The 27,050-nt window shown below is 50.4% G+C and overlaps 1 protein-coding gene across 2 annotated transcripts in view; it reads left to right on the top strand.

Moving 5' to 3' along the window:
- The window catches only part of PLXNA2 (plexin A2), a 219,016-nt gene extending 196,538 nt beyond the window's left edge, over positions 1-22,478 (top strand). For both annotated transcript variants that reach the window (XM_032289097.1, XM_032289098.1), the window contains 15 exons: positions 724-963; positions 1,629-1,772; positions 2,096-2,330; positions 3,626-3,768; positions 4,427-4,695; positions 6,696-6,762; positions 6,989-7,135; positions 7,779-7,938; positions 8,291-8,394; positions 12,247-12,346; positions 13,306-13,496; positions 15,045-15,214; positions 17,746-17,958; positions 18,627-18,777; positions 19,445-22,478. In XM_032289097.1, coding sequence (XP_032144988.1) covers positions 724-963; positions 1,629-1,772; positions 2,096-2,330; positions 3,626-3,768; positions 4,427-4,695; positions 6,696-6,762; positions 6,989-7,135; positions 7,779-7,938; positions 8,291-8,394; positions 12,247-12,346; positions 13,306-13,496; positions 15,045-15,214; positions 17,746-17,958; positions 18,627-18,777; positions 19,445-19,540 — 2,430 coding nt within the window. In that variant the 3' untranslated portion in view covers positions 19,541-22,478. The remainder of the gene's footprint in view (positions 1-723; positions 964-1,628; positions 1,773-2,095; positions 2,331-3,625; positions 3,769-4,426; positions 4,696-6,695; positions 6,763-6,988; positions 7,136-7,778; positions 7,939-8,290; positions 8,395-12,246; positions 12,347-13,305; positions 13,497-15,044; positions 15,215-17,745; positions 17,959-18,626; positions 18,778-19,444) is intronic.
- Positions 22,479-27,050: the final 4,572 nt, after the last annotated feature.

The raw sequence follows: 27,050 nt of genomic DNA, 5'->3' as shown, positions 1-27,050 counted from the left end.
CACACACACACACACACACACACACACACACACACACACACACACACGCCCTGTGCTGTTCTGTGCTGCTTTTTTTCTCAAACATCCCATGCTCCCTTGTCCCCAGGCCTTTTGGTGCTGTTCCCTCTGCCTGGAACTTGTTCCCCTCCCCCTCCCTCTCTTTATCTAGGTAAGTCCTACTCATTCTTCAGATTAAAGCTCATTCATTTCTTCCATGGGAAAACTTCCATGAGTTACTCCTACCCTGCTTCAGGCCATGCACACCCACACGCACGCACACATGCACACACACACACACTCATGCACACACACAGACAGTGCTAGAGCAGCTGGTCCTTCCCACCAGGGCATTTATTTTTCACATCCCTGCATGCATTCAGCAGTGCCGTGCGCCCCCCCCCATGCCCCAGGCCCTCTGCCAGGACTAGGCTGTAATGCTTGTCTCTCCTCCAGACTGACTGTTTCACTCCATAGCCCTACCTCCTAGCACAGCGCCAGCACAGACTAGAAACTATATGCCCAAACAGCGTTGGTGAATGAATGAATTAAGCTAAAATGCCCCTCACTCCCCAAAATTTGACTGCCCTTTCCTGGAATGGAGACAAGCAAGTAAACCCAGTGATGAGGCACAAAAGCAGGGAGAGGGTCAGGGAGCGGCTGCGGGCCCCTGGCCTCTGCCCACCAGGCACTTGGTGTGTGAATGTGGCGCTCTGGATCTCTTAGGTGTGTAAAGTTGTGAACACGACCACTCTCACCTGCCTGGCACCCTCCCTGACCACGGACTACCGGCCCGGCCTGGATACTGTGGAACGGCCAGATGAGTTCGGATTTGTCTTTAACAACGTCCAATCCTTGCTGATTTACAATGACACCAAGTTTATCTACTACCCCAACCCGACCTTTGAACTGCTCAGCCCTACTGGAGTCTTGGATCAAAAGCCAGGATCGCCCATCATTCTGAAGGTAGGAGTGCCCTCCAGAGTGAAGTGTCCCCAGGGGCAGCAATGGCAGAGGGCGTACCATACTCCTGGCCTGACTTGCTTTCTTTCTGGCTCTCCTTCCTATGCACTTGGACTTGCAAAGCTGTCTCCTCCCTACAGAAGGAGCTCATGGATAGCTATCGACCCATCAATTCATATAGCTTGCACCCAGGCTTCTCAAGGAATACTTGAACATATTTCGGTTTGTTCTTGTGAGCTTTGGGAACCAGAGGCGCTGCAGTGACTTGGGAGTAACTGTTTCCTTTTCTGTCCTCTCTGTGGCCACAGTGACCCACACACACATTTCAAGAACTCACAGTCCCTGGCAGCGTCCATCCAAGTGATTTGTTGCCCCACTACTTTCATGAATCTCGTGTATCCTCGCCCAGATTTTCTCTGGTTCAGCGTTTTGTCTCCCCTGCATTTTTCCCACTGTCTTCTTCATTTTCATTCTCTCCTGCCTCTGTCTTCTCTCTTTCTGTCTAGAGCATGGCCATTAGAAGTCCCATCCACAAAAACTTACCAAGGAGTCATTTCCTGGTTTTTGTGCTGCTGCCCTTCCCCCCCTCCTTAATCTCTTTTTAACTAGGCAATTAACTTGTGCATGCATGTGTCAATTATTCCTATAAAGACTGCTGTTCTCTACAGGGCAAAAACCTCTGCCCTCCTGCCTCTGGAGGGGCCAAACTCAACTACACAGTGCTCATCGGAGAGACCCCTTGTGCTGTCACCGTATCTGAGACCCAGCTGCTCTGCGAGCCTCCCAACCTCACCGGGCAGCACAAAGTCATGGTGAGTGAGTCGCTCCTGTGTACTGCCTCCTCCCCACCTGGTGGTGCATGTGTGATCTGTCCTAAGGAAAGGCTGTCTTCCGCCTCGTTGCCTGACTCACCCCCTCCGTATCTCCTCATCTCTGTGTCCTACATCAAAATGGGTATAAGCTGACAACACAAGGAAAGAAAGGCAGATGCCAAGGCAGGAGGTTGCTTTTGGTCCAGATCTGCACTGTGTGGTTGTGGTCTGTCATGTCCTTCCTCACACTGTAAGGATCTGCTGGCATGCCAGGACAATACACCTGTGTGCATCGTGTGCGTCTGTGTGTGTACAATGCACAGGTTCACGTGGGCGGGATGGTGTTCTCGCCTGGCTCGGTGAGTGTCATCTCAGACAGCTTGCTGACCCTGCCAGCCATTGTCAGCATCGCGGCCGGCGGCAGCCTCCTCCTCATCATCGTCATCATCGTCCTCATTGCCTACAAGCGCAAGTCTCGAGAAAATGACCTCACTCTCAAGCGGCTGCAAATGCAGATGGACAACCTGGAGTCCCGCGTGGCCCTGGAGTGCAAGGAAGGTGAGGGGAAGCACAGCCTCACTTGCTGGGTCACTCTTTCTCCGCCTGCCCTATTGCCTTTCTCCCTGCAGACAACTCCCGTCTTTACTCCATCGCTGCCAGCTATGCCTTTGCACTCCACTCTCACCTCCGTTTTCGCAGAAACTTCTTTTGCCCATAGGGCCAGAGATGTCCAATGAAGAATGCTCCCTGCGTGAGGGCCCAGGTCCTACTGCGTTGTTCTAGTCCCTTCTTTGCCCTGACTCACCCTACCATCTGGCCAGCTCCCTCTCCTCAGGGCCTCAGTGTCCCCACAGTCAGAGCTCTCAGGGCCCCACAGCCCCAGACTCCAGATCCCCGCTGGGAGTTCCAGCTGTGTTTTGCATACTGTCTTGGCAGCACGTGGGAGCAGCGGCAAGAAAGGCAGGAGAGCACCTGCCTCATCTCCCCCGGGGTTTGTTTTCCATCAGCGCTGCTGCCTGAACGTTCGGAAGGCCGCCGCTTGCTGGTGTCCTTGGCTGTGGACATGTGTGGGAGTGCAGATTGTGTTTTCTCCCGTGTCCCACGCAACCACAGCCTCGAGGTGTGACGAGCGTACCTGGCGTCCTCTCAGGCTGCGGACCTGGCAGGCTCTCTGGGTAAACAGCTCAATTGGGAATGAAAACATTTCTCTTTTTGCCACAAATGTCAAGATCAGAAACAAGCCCTCTGCTGGATGACAGGGAAGAGCTGGGCTGGGAAATAGGACAGGTGGAGCCAAGCCTCCCTCTGGCAACGGGGCTGGTGAGTTTGGAAGAGGAAGGAGCAGGGAAGACAGGTGTGCCACCACCAAGTCGAGGCTTCTGAAGCCCTTCCCCTCCCACACTCGGCTCTCAGCTGAGTGTCTGGTGGCCAGGCCTTCCCTAGGCTTTTGCATCTTGATTTATTGTCTTGCTTGGAAAAGGGCAGCACGTTGCCTGTTCTGTTCTTTGCTACATCCCTCAGCCACGGTCTCTCACCTGCCTCCAGCACCTCTGGGATCGTTACTAGACAGACCAATCATGGTATTCTTTTTTCCTTGTTTTAACTACATTTGCAATATGTAAAGAGAAAATTCAAAATTATAGATAAGTGTAGGGGAAAAATAACATAACATTTCCCCACCACCTAAAAAAGACAGGCTGGGAGTAGCCCCGCACTCTGGAGACACACCCCTGTAATCCTCAGAGTCGCTACACCCCGGGTCCTCCCCTCCTCCTTGGCAAACTTCTTCTCCCTCTTTCCCCTTCCCCGACTGGGGCTTCCCCATGAGCCTCCCTCTCTGTTCATTCTCATAGCTTTTGCTGAGCTTCAGACAGATATCAATGAGCTAACCAGCGACCTGGACCGCTCGGGAATCCCCTACCTGGACTATCGTACCTACGCTATGCGAGTCCTGTTCCCAGGCATCGAGGACCACCCCGTCCTGCGGGAGCTGGAGGTAATGCCTACCTCCCAACAACCTGGCAGGGATGCAGGCCCTAGGTAGCCTAGTAAATCCAGATGAGACCCAGCAGCACAGAGTAAAGTTAACAGTGAAGAGGGGTCAGTAGTTTGTAACTAGAGCAATCAGGAAGGTTACGGCTAAGGGGGCACCCAGACTCTTTGGGATGATTCCAGGGTAAGGCTCATTGTTTGTCATTTTTTAATTAATGACTGAACTAATTAACTAAGATCCTGCCTCATTCTAAAATGGACTTAAGATGGCTTAAAGAAAGATATAGGATTCAATGAGGTTTGTTTGTTCATTTGTTGGTTTGTTTTACTAAAGATAATAAACCAGGCAGAGGAGATTAAGGGGAGACTAGTTAACTGAAGAAGTTTTGAGGGGGCACCTCCTATGCTATCCTTGGGAAAATCAGGCAGCCTCCCCTTTGAGAGCTCTGCATGGATCCCAGCCTCCCCAACCCCGTGCAAGGTCAGAGCAGGCTGTCGACCTCCCGATCAGCTGTTCCTACATCATCGCGTGTGGGTGGAATGGGGTGGGTGTGGTTATAAGCCTCAAAGGTAGGGTCTTACAGCTAGGGTCAGTGAGATCCTTGGGTAGGAGACCCTATGCCTGACCTCTGAGGGCACTGCCCCATCACACCCCACCCCAGGTACAGGGAAACGGGCAGCAGCACGTGGAGAAGGCCCTGAAGCTCTTCGCCCAGCTCATCAACAACAAGGTGTTCCTGCTGACCTTCATCCGCACCCTGGAGCTGCAGCGTAGCTTCTCCATGCGGGACCGGGGCAACGTGGCTTCGCTCATCATGACCGGCCTCCAGGGCCGCTTGGAGTACGCCACTGATGTCCTCAAGCAGCTGCTCTCTGACCTCATCGATAAGAACCTGGAGAACAAGAACCACCCCAAGCTGCTTCTCCGGAGGTCTGACCCACAGCAGTGGGTGGAGAGGGTGGCAGGAGTCTAAATGGGGACAGAGCACCTCGTTATAGCAGGCTCAAGCAGTGTGAGAAGCCCATTCCCCAGAAGGGACGCCCATTCAGAGTAGCCTGCGTCCTCACGTCTCCGCAGAGCAGAGTCTGACTTTCCCTCAGCCCAGGGAGACTACAGAGTCTGAAGCGGCCCAAGTGTGATAGATGAGCTCACACCTTAGCTTGGATCTCAGCTGGAGTCCCAGCTCTGCTTCCTGCTGGCTTCGTGATTTCTGGCCAGGGTTGTAACCTCTCTGTTGTTTAGTTTCCTCCTAGATAAAATCAGGAAAATAATTCCTATCTCACAGTCTCTTCCTCCCCGTGCCTCTAGAGCTGTGCTGTCTAGCCACGGGTAGCTGCCAGAAATTAAAATGAAATAGAATGTAAAATCCAGCTCCTCCATCACCCTAACACTAGCTGCATTCTGAGTTCTTGGTGGTCACATTGTGGCTAGCGGCCACCATACTGGACCACATAGACAGGAACATTTCCATTATGGCAGAAGGTTCTATTGCACTGCACTGAGCTAGGGATTTGGACAGCCTGGAAGGCTGTGACTTCTGAGCTCAGCTTCCTGGATCTGAATCACAACATCCACCACACATGCCCACTGCATGTTTCCCAGCAGGGGAGAGGTTGGACACCTCGGCATCCCCTGAGCCCACCCTCTGTAGCGGCAGTGGGGAGCGGGGCACAGCTTTGGAGCTCCTCTGGGCAGACGGGGTGTTCACCACCTCTCCTCTTTAGCCTTCCCCTAGCAAGGTCTGAGGCTTCCAGGCCCCACGTGGGTGAGGAAGGAGGAAGAATGGCTTTGTTTTATGAGTGCTGAGCCCCCATCCTGCCAATCTGAGCATTAGAAACTCTCATTAAGAACTGTTGTATTTAAATTAAAGCTAATCTCAGGCACAATGCAGGGAGAGGTTGCTGGGAGGAGCCAGGGGAGAAAGCTACAATTTTTTCTGCCATTGTCATTCTCTACCAGGCCCAGATTGCTGAGCAGCCCTGGCAAATGCCTGGGATTTACTGCAACCAGAGGGTATAATTTGCACCACGTGCAGGGAGTTAAAATACCCCTCTGGCATCCCCTTCACTGAGGGTCTGTCATAGCCCTTTGTTCCTTCCCAGATCCCCAGATCTGTAACCCTGGGATGGGAAGGTGGGTGGGGGGGTCAGCGCTTGCACAAGCAAATCCCCTGTTGGCAAAACACTTATGCTTTCTACCTGAGGGCTGTGATCCAAGACCCCACATGACAGTCATAATGACAGCTAATACATAGTGCTCAGCAGGTGCCAGGCACTGTTCTTAGCACTTTACAAATATTAACTCATTCAGCCCTGACAACAACCATTGGGGCAGATGTTGTGATGACTGTCTCCATTTAGAGAAGGGAAAACGGGAACCAGACGGGTTAAGTGACTTGCCCAAAGTCACACAGCCTGCGTATAGCAGAATCAGAATTTGAATCCAAGGCAGTCTGACCCTGGGTGTTTTTGGAGGGGAAGAGACCAGGCATCTTCTAGATAGGCAAAACAGAGTACTCAGGCAAGCAAGAAAGCCCAGAAGGACTGGGAAACTCTCTAGTTATTGTCCTGAGGCCAGAAGTGAGTTGGGAGAACTGGGTCTTTATAGCCCTGTGGGATTCTGAGATGCCTTTATCCACAGCCCCTGTCCCAGATGCAGACAAAGCAGTTCAGAGAACCGTGGACCATCAGGGCTGAAAAGGCCAACCTCACCATTTTCAGAGGAAACTAAGGCCCAGAAAGTAACCACCCCTGCCCTCAGGTCACAGTCTTGTTACCGGGCGAGCTGGGCTGGAACCCAGGTGTCCTGACTCTCGTCTTGCATTCTCGCATGCTCTGTTTGTTCTCTTGGGAGACCTTGAGACAAGCCCGGGCCCCACCGGCAGGACGCCTCTGTGAAGGACTGCCCCTTATCCTGTCTCCCTTCCCCAGGACAGAGTCCGTGGCCGAAAAGATGCTGACCAATTGGTTCGCCTTCCTCCTGCACAAGTTCCTAAAGGTGAGAAAGGGAGTGAGATGGGTCCCAGAGTCCAGGGCAGGATGCACTGCTGCTCAGATCCTGGCCACAGGGCTGCATCGGGACCCCCCTCCCTCAGAAGCAGGAACCCACCTGGCCTGGGTGTGCTAAAGTGCCTCCTCCCACTGGCCTGGCTCCGAGAGAGAAGGGGAAAGGGTGCAAGCCCGAGGAGGTGTGCCCACACTTCCTGCCCTGTGTGTGCCCACAGGAGTGTGCAGGGGAACCGCTCTTCATGCTGTACTGTGCCATCAAGCAGCAGATGGAGAAGGGCCCCATTGATGCCATCACGGGCGAGGCCCGCTACTCCCTGAGCGAGGACAAGCTCATCCGACAGCAGATCGAGTACAAGACCCTGGTGAGGAAGCCAGAAGCTCTCGGCCCACATGCGTTTCTTCTACTTCCGCCCCTTACTCCGGGGGGTTGATAAAGAAGATGGGAGGCTGGTCTGGGGTGAGCCCCAAAAGCAACTAAGTGTACCAAGAGCAAGTCAGACAGGCAGGCAGGGCCCTTCTGCCCGGTCCCATCTCATTTGGTAAGCCCTAAAAGCATTCCGTGCCCTGAGTTACCCTAAGTAATATTGGGGGAGAAAAAAGGTCACCCATTATTAGATATCGGGTAATTGGCATTATGGGAAAGATGTACATTGGTTCCTAACATAGAGGCTTTGGGGAAGCGTGAGGCTCAACTCTGATACATCTAGAACCATCTCAAAACACTGAGGGTGCCTCACTCCAGGACTGTAGTCTCCCATAAGCCATCCAGGACCTAGAAAGCAGAGTCCTGGTGCTTTGAGAAAGAAGAGGTGGACACAATGTCTCAGGCTTTCATTTGGCAGATGTTACGAAGGTGAGGAAAACTGAGTCACAGACCAGAAAATTACCCTTATGCCCCCTGTAAGGAGGGTGAACTTTGGAAAAAGAAGATTCTGAGGTCTGACACCCTGCCTCAAAGTACTCCTTCAAGTCCCGTCCTTCTCACCCTCTGTTCCCCACTTGTAGATCCTGAACTGCGTCAACCCCGACAACGAGAACAGTCCAGAGATCCCAGTGAAGGTGTTAAACTGTGACACCATCACACAGGTTAAGGAGAAGATTCTTGATGCTGTGTATAAGAACGTGCCCTATTCCCAGCGGCCAAGGGCGGTGGACATGGACTTGGGTAGGAAGGCTGGACTCTGAATGTGAGGGCAGGGGGTGAGGGGTGAAAGAAGGGAAGCACTGCCCTGCACGTAACCCTTCCAGGAGGCATGAGTGGCCCTGGTCAGGTGAGGCCCACGGGAAATGCTTCCCCCTTCAGGCACTGCCTGTTGAGATGGGGCTGTCTCTGGGGAGGTCCAGGTGTTTCCTCTGCTGCCTGGGCCCATGGAGCCCTCCGTGTCTCTAGGCTCTGTCATTGATACCAACTTGAGGGGGTCAGGTTGCCAGGTCCCTAGAGGAGGCGCAGTCGGGAGACACTGGCTCACAGCCCTCATCCCGCTCACGCTGCTCCCTGCACCACCCCCTCCACCCAGAGTGGCGCCAAGGCCGGATCGCCCGGGTCGTGCTGCAAGATGAGGACATCACCACCAAGATCGAGGGTGACTGGAAGCGGCTCAACACACTGATGCATTACCAGGTGAGAGCGGGTGTCTGTCCCCCTCTTCAACATCCCAGACACACTGATGCATTACCAGGTGAGAGCGGGTGTCTATCCCCCTCTTCACCGTCCCAGACACACTGATGCATTACCAGGTGAGAGCGGGTTCTCTCCCCTTTTCACTGTCCCAGAATGTCCTTTTCCCACTAAGCCTTGCTCTAAGGCCTCAAAAGTCTAAAAAGGATTCTCCTCTCCCTGCTTTCCTCCTACTACTGGAGCTTAGAACAGCCATTCTTAGCCATGGCTGCCCGTTGGAATTACTGAGGGAACTGATAAAAAACATGAATGACCTGACTCTACCCTCAGAAACAGATTTAACGGGTCTAGGGCAAGGCCTAGGGATTTCTATTCTGTGTACCTCTACATCTGAAAAAAAAAAAAAATTGCATATTGCAAAGCCCTCCACATGGACAACTGCCTTAAGGTACATGGCACTGCCTCTCTTTAGCATCTTACTAATGCAGCTTACACTTCTGACTTGCAGTGGAGCAGGGAGTTGGATGGACTTCTCTTCAGGTCTTACCTGCTACCACTTAGTAGCTGGTATCCTTGGGAAAATTACTCAAGCTGTCTTTTCTCTTACCTGTAAAATGGGGCTTCTGGTGATCCCTGCCCCCTGCAGTTGTATGGAACAGATTCAAGATAGAAGGTGAGGTGTTTAGCACACAGGCGGACACATTGAATGAGCAGTAAAAAAAAAAAAAAAAAAAAATCCCAACAAAAGAACACAAGATCAAGGAGATATCTACTCCCGCCTCTTCTCTCTTCCCATGATAACCATTCCCAGCTGGGGGTCTCTGTAAGATTAAGCACAGGTAGACAGGTTGGGATTCAGAAAAAATACTAAAATAGAAACTGGAAATAAGAGACACCAAGGGAAATTAAACCAATCAGAGGAAGTGCCTCAGGCTGCAAGACCCATGGGATCGTCTGATTAATAACATCCCCCCCTGTCCCTGTCTCGGAAAGGAAGATGTGCAGAGGGGCTGGCAGGCTGGGCTCTCAGGCATTGAGCTGCCAACCACCAGGACCTGGAGCTGGCAGGAGCGTCCATAGGCACAGAGAAAGCTGGGGCACTGGGGGATCCCCAAAAATGCTCTTCTCCAGGCTCTATCCCCTCACTCACCTGTACCCCCCTATCCTGACACCCTGCCTGGACCCCTGCCCAGAGGACATGAGTGTGGTGTAGTGGGAAGAGAAAGGGCTTTGGAAACTGTACTTAACCCCTGCTTCCCCACTCATTGGTGGTATGACTTTAATCTCTCTGCACCTTGGTTGGGCTCCTCCTCTGTAAAATGGAGATAATAACCCTGGCTTGTGAAAGTGTGAGGCACCCAGGATGTGGACTTACAGACAAGGTAGCTGTCATCACTCCCTGTAAACTCTACACACATATATCCATGCCCAACCACCGCTACTTCATATGGTGCTTACTGTTTCCTGTAGAACAATGGTAATGAACCAATTAAAGCTGAATAAGAAAGTACAAAAGAAAATAGCATTATGCCTACAAATCATGAGTTTCTAAAGGGCAGGAGTGAGGTCTTTCTGCTTCTATCTCTGATACCCTAATTCTTGTTACTGGGCTTTCCAGCCTATGGCTCCCAATCAGAAGAAAATATTCTGTTCTTATGGTGCTCATGATACAAAGCACTTTCAATTCCCCAATGTCATTTATCATTCATGTATGCATTCATTCCTCAAATATTTACTGAGCTTTTACTGAATGCAAGTCACTTCCCACATGCTAGCCCTGAGTGACAGGGGACAGCAGGGAGTATCCTTCCCTTTGGGAGACTCTGATGATGATGCTCCTAATAGCAACACTAACACCAGCATTCACCTGCTCACTGGATATCACGTGCTCCCTGGATACCAGGCACCACTCTCAGCCTTTCTGTGTTTTAACTTCTTTAATTCTCACCACAAACTACATGCAATTATTATCCCCACTGACCACTAAGGCTCAGGGAGGTTAAGTCCTGTAGCGGATAAGCAGCAGAGTCAAGGTCAGGCCCTGCCAGGCATCTTGACCATGGACTTGCACCACCTGTTGGTGAAGACAGAGAAAACCAAGGATAAGAGAGGTTTAGTGACTAGACCTGCAATTGAGTTGAACTGTGGTCATTTGAGTCACCTTGTGAATCTTTCATTAGGTGACAAGAAACTATAAATGATAATGTAATCTGTTCTCCCTGGGAGTGAAAACTCCTGCCCCTGCCAAGCTTTCTGGGTTCATTTCAGGGCTGTCCGTTGTAAGGAGAATTCCTGAAAGACAGAGGTAGAGACTGCCCCCCTCCCACTCCTGGTGCTGATGGTGCAGACGGCTGACAAGTCCAGGGAGCTACACTAGCTGGGAAGTAATGGAGCCTTGGCACTTTCCAGGCACAGAACCTTGGAGCTTTATACCATCAAGTGCATGCACTGCCCTCTTGTTACCCTCACAGGAGTCGGAGGTCCTTGGAGCCCCTGCAGAAGAAAATCTGCATAATCTTAATTAACAAAGAGATGTTAAAAAAGTTCCCAGGCTTCCTCAGATTTATAGGGAGGGTAAAATTAAACACCACCACTAAAACCTGCTATCAGGGAATCTCGTTAGCACTAATGTTCATTTATAGTTTGACTTCCCCACATTTAATTCTTTTTTGGTGGGAGAGAGGGACTGACAATTTAAGACCCAGAAAGATGGTTTTATGACTGGTGCACCTATAAATCAAACTTATAAAGTTCATAAAAATTGTTAAAATAAAAAATGGTTTAATAGGAATGTTTTATGGCCCATAACATTATTATAGCTGTTTTATTCCCTCTGCGTTAGGGGTTTAATTGGATCGCCACGATTCTGGGGATTCTCTGTTTTTATTGGATGGAGGGTAATCTTAAATCAAAATGGCCCCAAATGTCTTCAATATGGCTCCTCATTTATCAGCCCTCTCCCTGCAGGCTGGGTGCTGAGCTGGGGCGCCCTCATAGAGGACGAGACAAGACACCATCTTTCTCATTCAGTCCCCAAGAGTGGCTGCCCTTTTGGTGAAGCTACTTGAAGTGATCCAGGCATTATAGGACCCAGGCCAGAAAAAAAGCAGAGCCAAAAAGGAAAATGGGCCTCAGACCAGTGTGACTTGAAATAAAATTCCAAGTTAGAATATATAATGAAGAGAAAACATGTGCTCTGGGCCTGACAGACCTGGCTACAAATGTTAGCTCTACCATGTATTAATTATGTGACCTTTAAGAGATTGCTTAGCCTCCCTATGATTCCATTTTTTTTCATCTGTAAAATGGGAATACTTGTGCATAACTCACCAAGTTGATGGGAGGCTGGGGTCTAGCTCAGTGCTGTCCAGTAGAAATATAATGCAAGCCACATGTGTAATTTAAAATTTCTGTATTAGCCACATTAAAAAGATAAAAAGATCAATTAATGTTACATATTTTATTTAATCTAACTGGTCTAAAATGATCACGTTTCAACACGTTATGAGTATAAAAATTATCAATAAGATAGTTTATATGTGTACCCATACTGTCATCGAAATCCAGCATGTAATGTGTATTTATAACACATCTCAATTTAGACACAGCTCCTCTCAGTTGGGATTAACCACATTTCAAATGCTCAATCAACACACATGGCAAGTAGCTATTATATGGGATTGTGCGGCTCTAACCCAATAAAAGCTCAAAAAACAGCACTAATGGTTGTTTCTAGTATTCCTGTACTCCCTGCTCTCTACCCCACACCTGACTTATAACCCTCTGAGAGTATGTGACCATCCAACTTCCCAAGACGCCGACATTCACCATACTGTACCTTTGTACCCTTCTCAGGTATCAGACAGGTCGGTGGTGGCTCTGGTCCCCAAACAGACCTCCTCCTACAACATCCCTGCCTCTGCCAGCATCTCCCGGACATCCATCAGCAGATACGGTGAGAACCAGAAGGGCAGACTGGGCCGCTCAGAGCAGTCTTCTGCCACCTGGCAGGGCCCACTCGCTACCCCTTCTAACAGCAGGCACCATGCACAGGCTCTTGCTAGTTGGTTTCTGTTCCTCCCTAGTCCAGGTATTCCCAGGCAGCCTTGCCCTCAGAGCTGTGGGAGCAGGTGGCAGCACGTGCCCTTTCTTTGATAATCCTACCTGGTGGAGGAATCAGAGTGGCCCAGAACCAGGAAGGTACCTGGATGGGGGTTCATATACCCCAGGTTGCCTGGGGCAGTGCAGTCTATGCCTGTTGACTCAGCTGAATTATTAAGAGTGCCCCTTGCACTCTCAGAAGTGTCCCAGTTTGATCAATAAATTAGTCCGAGGAGTACTGAGGCCCCCAGCGCCCTCTGGGCAATGAGGTGATGGCACCTCCCTGTCCCTTATTTTCTCTGGTTTCATGTATGCGCTAAGCCCTTGGGCTTCCCAGCCAAAGGGCACCAAAGGACTGAACCCAGCAGCACTATGAAGAGCTCAAGAAATTCTATCCCCCAGTCGCCATGCAAGAAGAGACCGCTAACTCCCAAGAGGAGCATTACAACTTGCAGCTCTTTAGTACCCATATTTATATGAAAGCACTGATGAAAATATCCTATTGACTTTTTACCTATTAATTATTCATTGCTGGGAGTGTCAGAGTAGACGGGACTCCCAGATTCCCAAGGGTCCCTCTAATTCACCGAATTTATAAATCCTCTTCTAAAAAAGACTTCAGGTTCTTCTGTCCTCATGCCAACCAAAGATCCCTAAAATGATCTATCATATTTGAGTTCCCAATGGTCCCCTTTCAGCTGAAATGAGTTTATTCTGAGTGAATGTAGCAGGCGGGCAGGGATTCTGGAAGGATCTACAAGCAAGGTGGTGACATCAGTTACTCACAGCCCGCCACCACTCTCCTCTCCTCAGACTCCTCCTTCAGGTACACGGGCAGCCCCGACAGCCTGCGGTCCCGGGCCCCCATGATCACCCCAGACCTGGAGAGTGGGGTCAAGGTGTGGCATCTGGTGAAGAACCATGACCATGGTGACCAGAAGGAGGGTGACCGGGGCAGCAAGATGGTGTCCGAGATTTACCTGACCCGGCTACTGGCCACCAAGGTAACTCCCACTCTGCCCAGGCCAGGGAGTGCTCCTCAGAGGAGCATGTCCTGTCCCTCCACAACACAGGAAGCATGTCTGGAGTGTGTCCTTCAAGGGAGCCCATTCAGACAGTCCAGGTACAGCCGGGCATGGTGGCTCATCCCTATCATCCCAGCGCTTTGGGAAGCCAAGGCAGAAGGAAGGCTTGAGCCCAAGAGTATGGGAGCAGCCTGGGCAACATATCAAGACCCGATCTCCACTAACAGTAGCAACAACATAGCCCAGGTCCCTGGGCAGGGCTTCTGAAAGACCAGGCCACTGCTGTTCTCTACCCTTTGGCAAAAATAGCAAACATCGTAGCTTTCTGCGTACTTCTAGAGACTACTGTTTCACTACAGTGGAGCAACTCTCTCCCTCTGGACCCCTTCAGCTTTAGGAAGACACTGGGGTTGCTTGCTGATATTAGTTGGACAGATAGGCTGGCCTCCACTATTATTGACTTTCTATCCCCTTTCTGGCCACCATGGGAGGGAAAGCACAAAGGCCTGGCTCTGCCGGTAACCCAAGGGGAGGCTTCCCCTTCCCATCCCATCCCATCCCACCCCGGCTACCCCAGAGTGTTGATGGAAGCGAGGCTACGTCTTCTAGCCTTCCTAGCAGATACCAAAGTAAGCCTGTAAGTATGACAATCAAACAGCCCCTATTTTCTAGGCAGGGTAAGATTTAAAATACTCTCCCCCACAGACCCTCCAACAATGCCACTGAAGATGTAATACAGTGGCATCCAACTTAGAGCTCTCATGCTTGCTCCCAGAGTGACCCCTAAGTATTCCACCAGACCCCATGTCTCCATCCTAGCTTTGCCAATATGCTCAGCATTCCAATAAGAGACCAAGAAAGAGATAACAGAAAAGGCTAGAGGTTCCACTGACCTTCAGAGGTGTGCCACGAGCCTGTAAACCGTGGGACCCAGGCCCAGTCTTATTCCTGCCCCAGAGACCCTCCAAAGCCCTGTGGTTCAGCACTCTGCCTGGAGGGTTCTTGAGTGTAGACACTTTGCTCACATTCCACACTACAGATGCCACTTGTCCCAGGCCACTAATATCCTAAGCCTCATCATACCTTCCTATCAGACTCTCCTGGTCCTGCTGTGCTCCTGCCAGGAGGCACCCAGTCCACCAGCTTGTTCCTTGGACACCCTTTCCAGACTGGCTTGAAGGCTGTGCCCCCTCATTCACCCACAGGAAGCCTGGACTCAGGGCACTTCCTGTTTTCCTATCAAAGACCCTGTGCCTACACCCACCTGGCATGGACACAAGCATAAATGTGGAATGTGGCTGCAGGTTGGAGGAGACATTCTTCCCCAGGATCCACACACAGCCCATCCAGTTTCTTCCACCTCCCCAGCTAACCAACAGTACCCTTCCCCACCCCACAACAGTGCCTGCACAGCCTCGTGTCCCAGACAACTTTCCAAGGCAGGATGGGTCCAAGGCATCAGCTGGTATGCTCATATGCTATCTTCCATCACCCCCTCCGTCTCACTCTCCCCCGCCCCTCCTCCAGGGCACCCTGCAGAAGTTCGTGGATGACTTGTTTGAGACCTTGTTCAGCACTGTGCACCGGGGCAGCGCTCTCCCCCTGGCCATCAAGTACATGTTTGATTTCCTGGATGAGCAGGCAGACAGGCACAGCATCCATGACACAGATGTGCGGCACACCTGGAAAAGCAACTGGTACATCCTAGGGGAGCTCAGCGGGAGGTGCAGCCTGGAGAGGCCTGGAGCTGCGAGGGATGGGGACCAGCGGGGGACCAGGAGATGGGAGGGTGGGAGGGTAGCCTATTCTCGGCTGGGGCTGGGTGATCTGAGGCTCCTGGAACAAATAGTGCACATATGCTCTGCAGAGCCCACGTGGTCCCCAGCTGCCTGTGCCAAGTGGGGCCTGCCTGGCTTGAGGCCCAGCACCAGGATGCACCCTTGAGTTCTGGCCTTCCAGGTTGTGACCAGTCGCCCAGGAAGGGCCTCCTCCCCCGACCCTGAGATCTCTGGTTCTCAGGAGAAGGAAGCTGGGGGAACCCACGCAAAGAGCTGCATTTGCAGTCTGCAGCAGAGCTTCACAGCCAGCCATCGTGAGGCATTCTGAGTGGGGCAGTTCTAGGGCACTGCATTAGATTGGGAAGTCCTGAATTAAACTGAGACCACCGGTGAAGCTGTTCAGCACTGGAGAGGGAGATCCCACTGCTGTAGACTTGAGCCCACTGACCGGGAGGATTTCATTGCAAACTTGATCTCTTAACGCCAAGTGATTATCCTGGCGCCATGGCTTTCAGGAAGCAGCAGGGAGAATGTCCTGTGGGCATGTTCTCCTCCTTAAAGTCACCTCCACCACCAGACCAGCATTGGGAGGAGCCCTCAGGCCCCTGGAACGAGACTTCCTCCTCCTGGGTTTTAAACCTGGACCCAAGCTAAGGACTGGCTTTCAGGTCAGACAGGACCCAGCCAAGAGCTGGCATCAAAAGGCTTCCTCTGGGACAGAGCACAGAGAGGGAAGGTCCAGGCATTTGGGTTGGGCAGGCAGCCCATGCAGCTGTCTGGAGTCAGCAGTCTCCTCAGAAAACAGAGCCGACACAGATGGGCCCAGGCTGTTATTTGGGAATCAAAAGTCCTAGCAACCAACAAAACACTTCGGAAAAAGCCAACCCCAGCCCCATCTATTCCTTCCTCCTCCCGGGTCTTGTGGTCGATGAGCCCTCCTTAGTCTGCAGCTTTGATCACAGCGGAGTGAGATGGACAGGCTGGGGGTAGCCCTGGGGTTAAGAGCCCACAGCGCACTTTGCCAGGACAGGCCTTCCATCTGCATTCCCTGGGCAGCGCACGCCTGTCCCCTTCGCTTTGGAGCAGCTCCAGCCTAGTGCTGGGAGAAGGCAATTCAGGGAAAATCAAGAGCAAGTCCGGGGTTATCCCCATCTCTGTGCCTTCTATGTGCTGGTCAGACCGAAGTCATAGAAATGTACTACCCTGGCATCGTGGTGGGGAGAGGGTTTCCTTATCCAGACCTCAACAGCAAATATCCAGGGAAAGATCACCAGAAACTCCCCAAGGCTACCAGAAGAAGGGGAGGGCAGGAGAGATGAGTCAGCCCTCAGCCGCCGCAGCTCCTCCCAGGCTAAAGGAAAGTGAGGGATCCTGTTGGGTTTGGAGGACGGGCAGAAATCATCATGGAAGGACTTGAGGCTGAGTAAAGCAGATCTTTCCCAAGACCTGGCACTACTGAGACATTTGGGAAAGTTTGGGGCCCATGAGAGTCAAGAGAAGATGAAGAAGGGGAGAGAAGAATACACTGGGGAGCTGAGAACATCATCTCAGGCTAGAGGACAAGCCTGCGGCGTTCCACAGAGGAGTCAGAAGAGTTAAAGCCCAGAAGGCAGCTGGAAGAGAAAGCAAAGCTGGAAAAGGAAGTAAAAACAGCAGCTGTTCTGATTTTGAAGGAGAGTAAAGGGGCTTATCTGCTTTAGGCTTAAGGAGCTGAGAAAACTCATTCTCCTCTGGTTATAAATTCCCAAGTTGCAGAAGGAAGTCTCCTAACTACTGATAGGTTCCTCTTGGGGTGGGAAAATCGCTGAGCTACAGTGAGTCATTCCCAGGATGCCAACAATGGCCTCCACTTCTCCCTCTGCCCCTGCCCAGATACAAGAACGCCCTGGGGAGAGTCGTGAAAGAACTTCCCCCAGGGGAGCCCATTCCTCTGCCCAGCAAGGCCAGGCCAACCCTGGGAAGTAGCTTGGGCAGCCGGGCTGGGCGGGGAGCGCAGGTGGGGCCCTTTGTGCCCGCTTTGTGGCTGAGCCTGGGGCTGCTCGCTGCCTTCTTCCGGACAATGGCCATGGGCACTGTGAAGGGACTCCAGGAGCCTGGTGGCTTTGTTTGAAGCCCTGAGAAAATGTAGTGTCCTCTGTACTTGGGCTTGCCTGGGGGCGCAGAGGGCTTTAGAAAAGTCTCCCGGGAGGGAACAGCACGCACCCAGGCCCAGCCCTCGGTTGTTAGAGACCAGGGTCGGTGCCCCCATTAAGGTGCAGCGGTGCCTCTCCATTTCTCGCCGTCAGTAACAGCTTAGGCTAAATTAGCCCTGGCTGGACCCATTTTCGCCCGTTTTACTCCTTTGCCCCTTCATGTAGATGATTTGACATTTTGGGGGGAAGAATATCAGTGGGCGGCGGAAGGGGCGTGGCCCGCATCCATTCTCGAGTCTGCTCTGCCTTTCCCCGCAGCCTCCCTCTGCGCTTCTGGGTGAACGTGATCAAGAACCCCCAGTTCGTGTTTGACATCCACAAGGGCAGCATCACCGATGCCTGTCTCTCTGTGGTGGCCCAGACCTTCATGGACTCTTGTTCAACGTCAGAGCACCGGCTGGGCAAGGACTCCCCCTCCAACAAGCTGCTCTATGCCAAGGACATCCCCAGCTACAAGAGCTGGGTGGAGAGGTCAGTAGCACCCTCAGGACAAGACAGTGCCCCGTCTCCCTGCCCCTTCCCGCTCTGTAAGCCATCACTGAGCAAGGACCCAGACGGTGTCTGTCATCTCTTCAGGACCTCCCGCTTCCCCTCCTTGCCCATGCACCCTGCTGCGGGAGGAAGGGTGGCTTTGTGCCCATGGAAATAAGATGATTATCATCCTAGTTACCACTCATTGAGCCTGTGCTAAGCACTTGGCACTCTGATAAATATTTTGTGTGTATCATCTCATTAAAATGTACAGTAGAGTTGTGAAGGCAGTATTATTATTATTCCCATTTTACCGATGAGGAAACTGAGGTACAGAGAGGCTAAATAGCTTGCCTAGTGTCACACAGCTAACAGGCAGCAGAACTGGGATTTGAACACAAAGAGCCTAGTCAGAGTCTGAGCTTTTAACCACTCGGTTGGGCACCACGACCATGAGCTCTCAGCTAGATGGAATCTACTGAAGAAACTCTGGCCTTTAGCTTCAACCTCAGCTTGAAGCAAAAGGCCAGAGGAAGCCACATCAGAAGAGAAATAGAGAGGTAGGAGCAACTGGGGACATCAGTGCCCTTGAAGGACCTGGACCTGGGGTAGCTATAGGTAAAGGTTTGCTGAGACTGCCATCAAGGCGCCTGTTCTGTCTCTGGCAGATACTATGCAGACATCGCCAAGCTCCCAGCCATCAGCGACCAGGACATGAACGCCTACCTCGCGGAGCAGTCCCGCCTGCATGCCGTGGAGTTCAACATGCTGAGTGCCCTCAATGAGATCTACTCCTACGTCAGCAAGTACAGCGAGGAGGTAAGTCAGGGTCCCAGATGCGACAGAAACTGACAGGCAAAGAGCAGGAAGCCTGACTCAGTCCTTAAATCACAATAGACAGTAATTTAGAAAACACATTTAGGGAGTCAGAAGCCCATGAGCTCAAAAATCATTATCATTCCTTTAAAAGGCAACTCCACTCCTGATTCACTGAGGGCTTTGTATGCTTCATTGTCTTTCACTCATTGTTAACACAATAAATAACACTTTTAATAATTTGTTTTTCAGTTCAACGTATTGTATAATTAATTTCATTCTTTCTTAATGAATCAAACTACTGTCTGCACTCGGCAGATCCTGTCAGTTACATTTCAGATAGACAGGTGGACCCTAACACGAACAGAGGTTGGATAGGACAGCTTTGGAAAACTCACAGGCTTCTTTAGCATTGAACCTGAAAGTAGTCATCATAGTAGCAATAACTAGCACTTGCATAGCACTTCCTATGCCAGGTAATGTTTTAAACGCCATACATAGATACATATGGATATATAGATGTTTGTGCATGTATTCATTCAATTAATCATTTAAATTATTTATGGTTATGTGCATGAAGGCAGAATGGAAAGGTAGACAGAGGGGGAGGGGGGAGGGACTCCGGAAAACGGTGTCCTGAAGTCTTCCTGCCTTTGTTTTTGCTCCTCAGCTCATTGGGGCCCTAGAGCAGGATGAGCAGGCACGGAGACAGCGACTGGCTTATAAGGTGGAGCAGCTCATTAACGCCATGTCCATTGAGAGCTGAGAGGAGAAGCCTCACGTTCCTGGGAAGAGGGACCCATCCAAGCTGTCACTGGGAGTCTCAGATGGAAGGACAAGTGATGGGGATCAGGCCCCAGAGCTTGCTGTCCCCTGAGACCCCATCCTGGGGAGAGGGGAGAGCCCCTCTCCCTACGCCAGCCAAGTTTCGTCACAGCCAGTTCCAGCCTGGAGAGACAGTGGGCGTCATCCATCCACAGTGAGAACTCCGGAGAACCTGGAGCCAAGAGAAGGTGGTTCTTCAAGCCGAGAGGCACGAGCTGGGGACAGTTCTGCCTCTGTGACTGCTGCTTTGCATGAAAACTCATTTGATGTATATTGGGGAAATAATGAGAACTTTATTTAATTTTTTTTAAGAAAAAGGGGAAAAAAAAACAGAAATAAAACAAAAAGCCGCCCTGTTAATCCCGTCCAACTTTTGTTTAATTCTGATTTCTGTCTCCCTTCCTTCTTTTCCCGCATTCCTCCTTCTTCATATAATGCCGATTCCCAAATGCCAGAAAAAGCAAAGAGATGCTGAAAGAAATTGGAGGGAATATGACTGCCTCCTTTTCCTTAAAATTTATATTAAAAAAAAAAAAAAGAGGAAGAGGAGGACCAGAAGAATGAGCACAAGTATGCACCAAACACTTCGCAAAAACAGGCCAGTAAAACCTGGAATTATCCCGGAAGCCAGAGGAGCATGGAACCTTCCAGAACTTTGCACAGATTGCAAAGCCATCAAGCAGCTCACCCTGGCTGACTGGAAATGGAGCTTTACCTACCACACACCTGCATATTCTCATCTTTTGAGAGGAAATGCGTACCTAGATAGTACCAATGCTTTTTGCTACTGTTTTTGTTTTGTTTTATTTAATCCTAGACCTCAACAAATGAGGAGCTGGTCTTTGACACATTTCCTTCCAATTTCCCTAAAGTTACTATGAGCAATGGGGTGAGGTGGGGCTCTCCCAGATCAGACACCTGGCTTCCCTGCAGAGGATGGGCAGCCCTGCCTCATATCAATCCCTGTCATAAACCAGGCACCCTGGGGAAAGGACTTGGAGGTGTGTGGGCCAGGCCTCCATGAGGCTCCATTTGGAAGCTGATTTGGGAATGTGGGTATTTGATTTTGGAGTTCACTCCAATCATCCAGTGGTTACTGGCAATCAAAAAAAAAAAAAAAAATCAGACACTGTTTACAGCAAGCAATACTTGAAGAGCATAAGTTATAGAAGCTGCAGTATTTATTATTATGCTTTCTTTCTTTCATTCTCTCGTGCCTGGAGAGGGGAGACAACCCTTCGCTCGTATATGGAAGCTCCTGACTATCTGGGCCTGCAGCACTTCCTCAGTAGAAATGACTGTAGGGTGCCCATGTTACTACTTTCTGCCTCTCTTTCTGCCTCTCATGGACTTGTGGGTGTGAAGGACAAGTGGATGACTTCTCACTGGACTCCTTTCCTTCTCTGTCTCTTCTGATGACACCTAAAACTATGGATGACCAATTCTTCTGAGTGTAGTTTCCAAACAAAGAGACCAAAGCTCCATGCCCAGATCCAGAGTCCCCATAGAAGCCAGTAGAAGTCATCGAGAGGAAAAGCGCTCTGTTGGTGTCAGGACCTTGGTGGCCAGGATGGCCATCAGAGTGTCCGGGCCTCCCACGTTAGCTTGGATCCAAGCTGCCAGCTCCAACTTCTCTGCAAGCAGCACTGGAGTCGGGGTAGGAGGATAAGTGGAAGCAAAGGGATGGGATGGGAGAAGACAGAAGAGGAACAAGCTGCCCTTCCTCACCTTTCAAAGGGTCAGGAATCCAATTCTAGGCGATGATGCTGGGAAGCTGGATCAGCTCCTTCAAGAGAGACTGGACCAGGATCATTTTCTCTGTTATTAACTCTGGGCTCCAGCGTCTTTGTGCCCTGCTTTACCTCCAAGTGGTTCCAATTTCCTGCTGACCACATGTGATTCCCAGGAGAGGGCTGGGGGAGGGGAGCACAGAGGGCGGGCTTCCATCCTTGGCGTGTAGCTTTGGATCACTGTCTAACCACACAGCAGACGTTGCCTGGTCCCCTCAGCTCCAGTTTCTTGCCTGAATGCAGCTGACAAATGGGAAGAGAAAAGCATTCAACAAAATACTCAGGAAACTTGCTGTTTTCATTGTAATTCACAACCAGCCATGCCAAGGCCACTTTCTTTTGATAATCCACTTCTGTTAAAGTTTCTTGGGCCCTATTAATAGCCTGAAGGAAATGCTAATGACTGGCCTTCCGCATTAAGCCAAAGTGTTTGCTCTTCATAGCACCCAAAGCTTATCCGCGCAGAGCCCATAATTTATGGAGATGAAAGGAGAGGAGATACGGGCAAGAAGCGTGTGAGCAGGAGACTCTATGCTACCCATAACAAAGTCCAGCCCACCCCGTCTCACTTCGGAGCTCTGCTTGAGTGAAGATTTTTCTGGCCACACTGCTGCTCAGACTGGCATCCAGACTTTGCTCCACCAAGAAGTCAAAGGCAGTCGGACACCTGAGCAGCATCTCCACCAGCCCTTAACTCGATGCATTTACCTGGCATCTCCTAGCAGTTACTTTAGGTGACCATTCACTGCCCTGGGGCGTTTCCTTGAAGGTTTGTGGAGAGCGTGGAGAATAATGGTGCAGTGGCCAGTTGGAGGGTGGAGAGGGAAGAGCCGGAATTGGCTGTGAGTGGTTTGGCCACATGTCTCAGGATTCCATGAGAGAGTTGAGGAACTTGGGCTGGCAAAGGAAGTGGCCCAGTGCATCCTTAAGGAAGGAACTATAAAAAGGGAAAAAGTTGGACTCAAGCCATGCCACGAGGGGGAAAGGTTGTAAGGCCCCATCCCCTTTCCAGCTGCCCACCTGTTCCTCTTCCACATCTCCTGGCTTTGGGCCACCAAGAGCCAGTGGAGTCCACACCCTTTGGAATGATAAAAAGAGAAAGTTGGTTGACCTTTCTTTTCCCTGTTATCCAATTTGCGGATATTTTGACCTTGGGTAAGGATGAAGTGTTAAAGCCACAGCTCCTCTCCATAAGAAGCCATTCATCCTGGAGGAGGCAGAGAGGCAAGTCTCTCTCCAAAGTCTATCTAGCTTTGCTTTGTTTCATTGATCTGCGCAATGCTCTGGAAAAGGAAAAGGACCCCAGAAGGGTGCTGAGCCAGACAGAGGATGCTAATGGGCAAGAAGGAGAGCACTCCCTCCGGCAGACCCCTGCTGCTGTCTCCCGTCCTCTGCATGGGGTCAGGTGCTTCTGTGCTTGCCATCCTACCTCCCTCACAGCCCGGCTCTCTAAACCATTTGGATTGCTCATGGGTGGAGAGCTCCCCTCTTTACAGAGTTCGGTCATGAAAAGCACGAATCAGCTGTTAATCTCACTGAAGGAGGGAACTGTTTCCTGCATTCATTCATCGGGGAACCTTCTTGAGTAGCCACTCTCTGTCAGGCACTGCTCTAGAGACGGGAAAACAGCACAGAAGAAGACCAAGGTCTTTCTTCCAGTGAATTTATGTTCTTCAGGAAGCTGTTTCCTGCCACCAACCTAGCAGGCAACAGTTCTTCTCCCCTAAGGGCACAGGGTACCAGATTTGTAGGAAAAGGAGTCCAGCAAAGGGAGAAAGCAGACCAACCCAGCTGCCTTACCTTATTCTGGGGCCATTCTCCCAGCGAGGAGAGCTGCTCTTGTTTCTACTGCCACCATCTCTTCTGGCGGCACTTCACCTGCTGCTTGAGCTCCTGACCTTCCTTCAATTCCACCAAATGAGGACAGGAAATAGCAGTCAAGACCCCTGGCCCTGCTGAGCATGAAACAGAAACAATGGATGGGTGTGTTGGACCAAAAAAAAATGGCCTGGGCAGAACAAATAGAAAATGTTTGAAAGCCTGTGGCTGATAAATCTCCAGCTGCATCCCGGTCACCACACCTGCCCCCATTAACCTGCTGCTGCTAGATGCTGAGCGAGCAGCTGCTCTGGGGGAGGCTGTTTTTTCCCAGCCACATTGTGTCTTGCATGAGACTCCTGGGGCCTGGGCACAGACAGAAAATAATCGAGACTCAGGAGGCTGGATGGGTGAGAAAATGCAAAGTGGCTTAGTAGACACAGGGCTGTGGGAGCAGATCCCATGGGGAACTACGGAGATGAACTTCAGGGCCTTCCGACGCCCTGTCTCAGGAACATGCTTTGAGAAAAATGGTAGCATGCTTTCCATAACTCAGTGTCTCTTCCATAGTCTCCCTGAAGTGTGATGTCTTAGTATCTGGAGCTCAGTGATCCCCAGGAATGAAGGATAAAGTCTCACTCTTGGTATTTTTTAACTAGTCCTAAGGAAAGTCCTGAGACATGACCACGGCCACTGCTCATCAGATAGGGCGTCTGCCCAATAAGCAAAACGGAGATCCCTCAGCCTCTCGTGGACACCCACGTCTCATTCTCACGGAGGAGTTCTGCCTTCAGCCTGAGCTGTCTTCTTTCTGCTGCAGCGCAGCCTGCTCCCTCCTGCCCTGGCCTCAAGGCAAGAGAAACGTCTTCTGCATTTCAAAGTCCTCACTTTGACTTACTTGGCCTTGGTCTTGGCTTGGAGGGTGGCAGGCAGAATGGAAATGGTCCCCCCAAACAGAGCAGATGTTTTTGCGTGTGTAAGGGAAGAGGGACAAGCTCTCTATACTGTGAGACTAGGGGCCGGAGCCCACCTGTCTTTTCCCACAACTTCTCCCGCTCAAACCCACGCCTCTTGACACACTGGAATCTGTATTATATATATTTTTAAGAAAATACAATGATGGTTGTCTGGTTTTGTTGTTTTTACAGGTGCTGTGGAATAAAAACTGTAAGAAAATTAAGTATTTAAAATGTTCCAATAAAATGGGTTTTTTTGTTATTCTAATATATTATTGTGTACCTATTGTAAATATGAAACACTCCTATTTTGCAAGCTGAGGACACAATTTGTACTGTTGTTATATATAAATAAAGTTTACTGAAATAAAAAAAAATACTTAAACCTTCAAATAAACCTGATTGTTCAGCAGCATATATGCAGAATAACATTTCAGGGGCACATTTATAAGAAGGGGACTCACGGAAAGATGAGCTCAGTTGTTCTGAGGGACTTTTAGAATTCTCTGGAGCCAGAGTTTATTAATGTACCAGTCATCATCATCACCATAACACACACACACACGCGCGCGCGCGCGCACACACACGCGTGCGCACACACAGGCGTGCACACGCACACACACACACCCCGAGATGCTCCGGCTTATACCAGAAAGTGAACACTGCCCCCTAGCCGCAAGACCCCAGAATACAGCTTTCCTCCTACTGGAAGCACCTCGTACACTCTACGGGTTAGGACCCCTTCCCAGGAGTGAAGCGAGGTCTCAGAAGAGTGAGAGCCTCCTCTGCCTCCATTAAGACATGTTCTTTGTGTGTTTGTACATTCATGTGTGCAAAGTGCATTCACGTGTTTGTACAAAACACATGTATTAAGCACGGCCTGGCACTGTGTGGTGTGTGCGGGGGATAACATAGTAAATGAGGAAGATATGTTCGTTGGTCCTTCTAGTGTAGTGAAAATCAGAAGATTTCTGAAAAAGAAATGTTTCACCACACATTGAGAAGGGGTTTTACAGTTGCTTTTTTTTTTTTTTTTTTTTTTCCATTTTCAGTTAAAGGAGCAAAGGTAATTAAAGGGAAAGATACCAGATAGTGTGTGCTTTAAGGTCCAGTGCAAGTAAGACAAGAAGAGGGGCCTTGCCTAGGGGAGAACAGTAGCTGGGTTGACATAGTCCAGAGGCCGCAGAAACATCACAATTCCGCAGTAAGGCTGAGAGGTAGGGAACCGATCTCAGGACTCCTAGCCCTTAAGGGTCTCTTAACCCAAGGTCGTGCCTCCTCTCTGTCCCTGTACTTTCACCTTTCTGTCATACGTTCCGGTTACTCTAAAGTGTGTGGGTCACACTTCTGCTCTCTGGCAAGAGAAATAGATGAGAATAACTCAAGAATCCATCCAAAATCTCAATGAGCATGGAAGCAAACCACTGTTCACTGTTTCCATGATAATGGAGCCAGGAGAGTTCTGGGTCTTCAACCTTATACCCAACACTAAGAGTAGAGCCTTCTGAAGGATAAGGTGCAGCCCCTGCCCTCAGAGTGCCTCCAGTCTAGTATGAACACCCAACACACACGAGACAATGGGGCCTGGGACTTGTAAATCAAAGCATGTAAACGAGTGCATGTCGGTAAACATAGTGTGTGCTTACTGCTTCAAAGAGATCATAATTGGGCAGATTTTTAGTCCCTACTTAGCAGCCTCTCAGTTCACAGTGTTTGTGTGTCCCCCATCCACACCACACACACGTACACACACACACCCTTCCCCTTCCCAGAGAGTGGAGTGGAGTAATGCAAAAAGTGATCCCAAGGGTGAGAAAAATGCAAAGATAACACCATAAGGAGTCAGGCGGAGAGAAGACGCAGTGCTGAGGCCTACCCAGAATTAGTGTGTTGTTTTTAACAACACAGTGGACTGCAGGCCTGGGGAGTGCACCAGAACTTTTTACTAACTTTAAACAATCCTCCTCTTCTTTATGAACGGCAAACCTAGAACCCTGGAGGCACTGTATTGCCTAGCAGTGAGAAAGGCGTCTTTTCTCACTAAAAGCAACAATATGGCCCCGGTGAGCTCCAATGTGGCACAGAGAAGTTAGATGAGTCTTGCCTCTGTCACTGCTTGACTGGGCTCCTGGCTTCACACCAGGCTGGGATGCAGGGAAATTTGGGCAGGGGAGGACGTTTCTCTGTACAGGATCCGTACACACCTGAGTCTTCCCCAGACTTCTTGTGGCTCCCCTCCCACTACCACCATCCATCCCCTCAACAACTTGGACTTAGGGTATCCCTACTATTAAATACCTGCTGCAGAACTACCATCCTCCAGCAAGGAAGCAAAGGAAGAGGACAGAAGCTACCAGGTGGCCTGTCTTGTTCACTACCATACCCACAGAACAGAGCACAGACCTGGCCCACAACAGATACCCTGTAAGTATGTTCCGAATGAACAGATGATTGAACAAATGGAACTTGGGAACCGCCCACCAGATGCCAGGCTCTGGAACATTTTCCCCTTTAGGCTTCTCATTCTCATAAGAGTTTTCCATTTTCTTAGTCCAAGATTTGGAGAGGTTAAGGGATTTACTTAAGACCGCACAGTTACAAAGTGGGAGAGCCACAGAGGTCTGATTCCAGACTGCACATTGCACAGGCTCTTGTCCCTGCACAATACCACGTTTCCTTAGCTCTAGAACCATTGAATACTTGGAAGTCCACCCCAGAAATGGGTCCTTCCTCTTGTAACCAGCAGATCCTAAGGAGACACTCTTCCTCATTCACATATAGTCATATTTGTTCAATGCAATTGATATCTCTTCATCACTTGCTATGAGCATGACACGGGACTAGGTACATTAGGGACACAAAAAGGGGGAAAAAGCTAAGCCCTGAA

This window comes from Sapajus apella, unplaced genomic scaffold (genome assembly GCF_009761245.1).
Source record: "Sapajus apella isolate SASKATOON/1434 unplaced genomic scaffold, GSC_monkey_1.0 scaffold22, whole genome shotgun sequence".
NCBI lineage: Eukaryota > Metazoa > Chordata > Mammalia > Primates > Cebidae > Sapajus > Sapajus apella.
The sequence above is the reverse complement of the archived record's forward strand: the minus strand, read 5'-3'. Positions and strand labels throughout refer to the sequence as shown.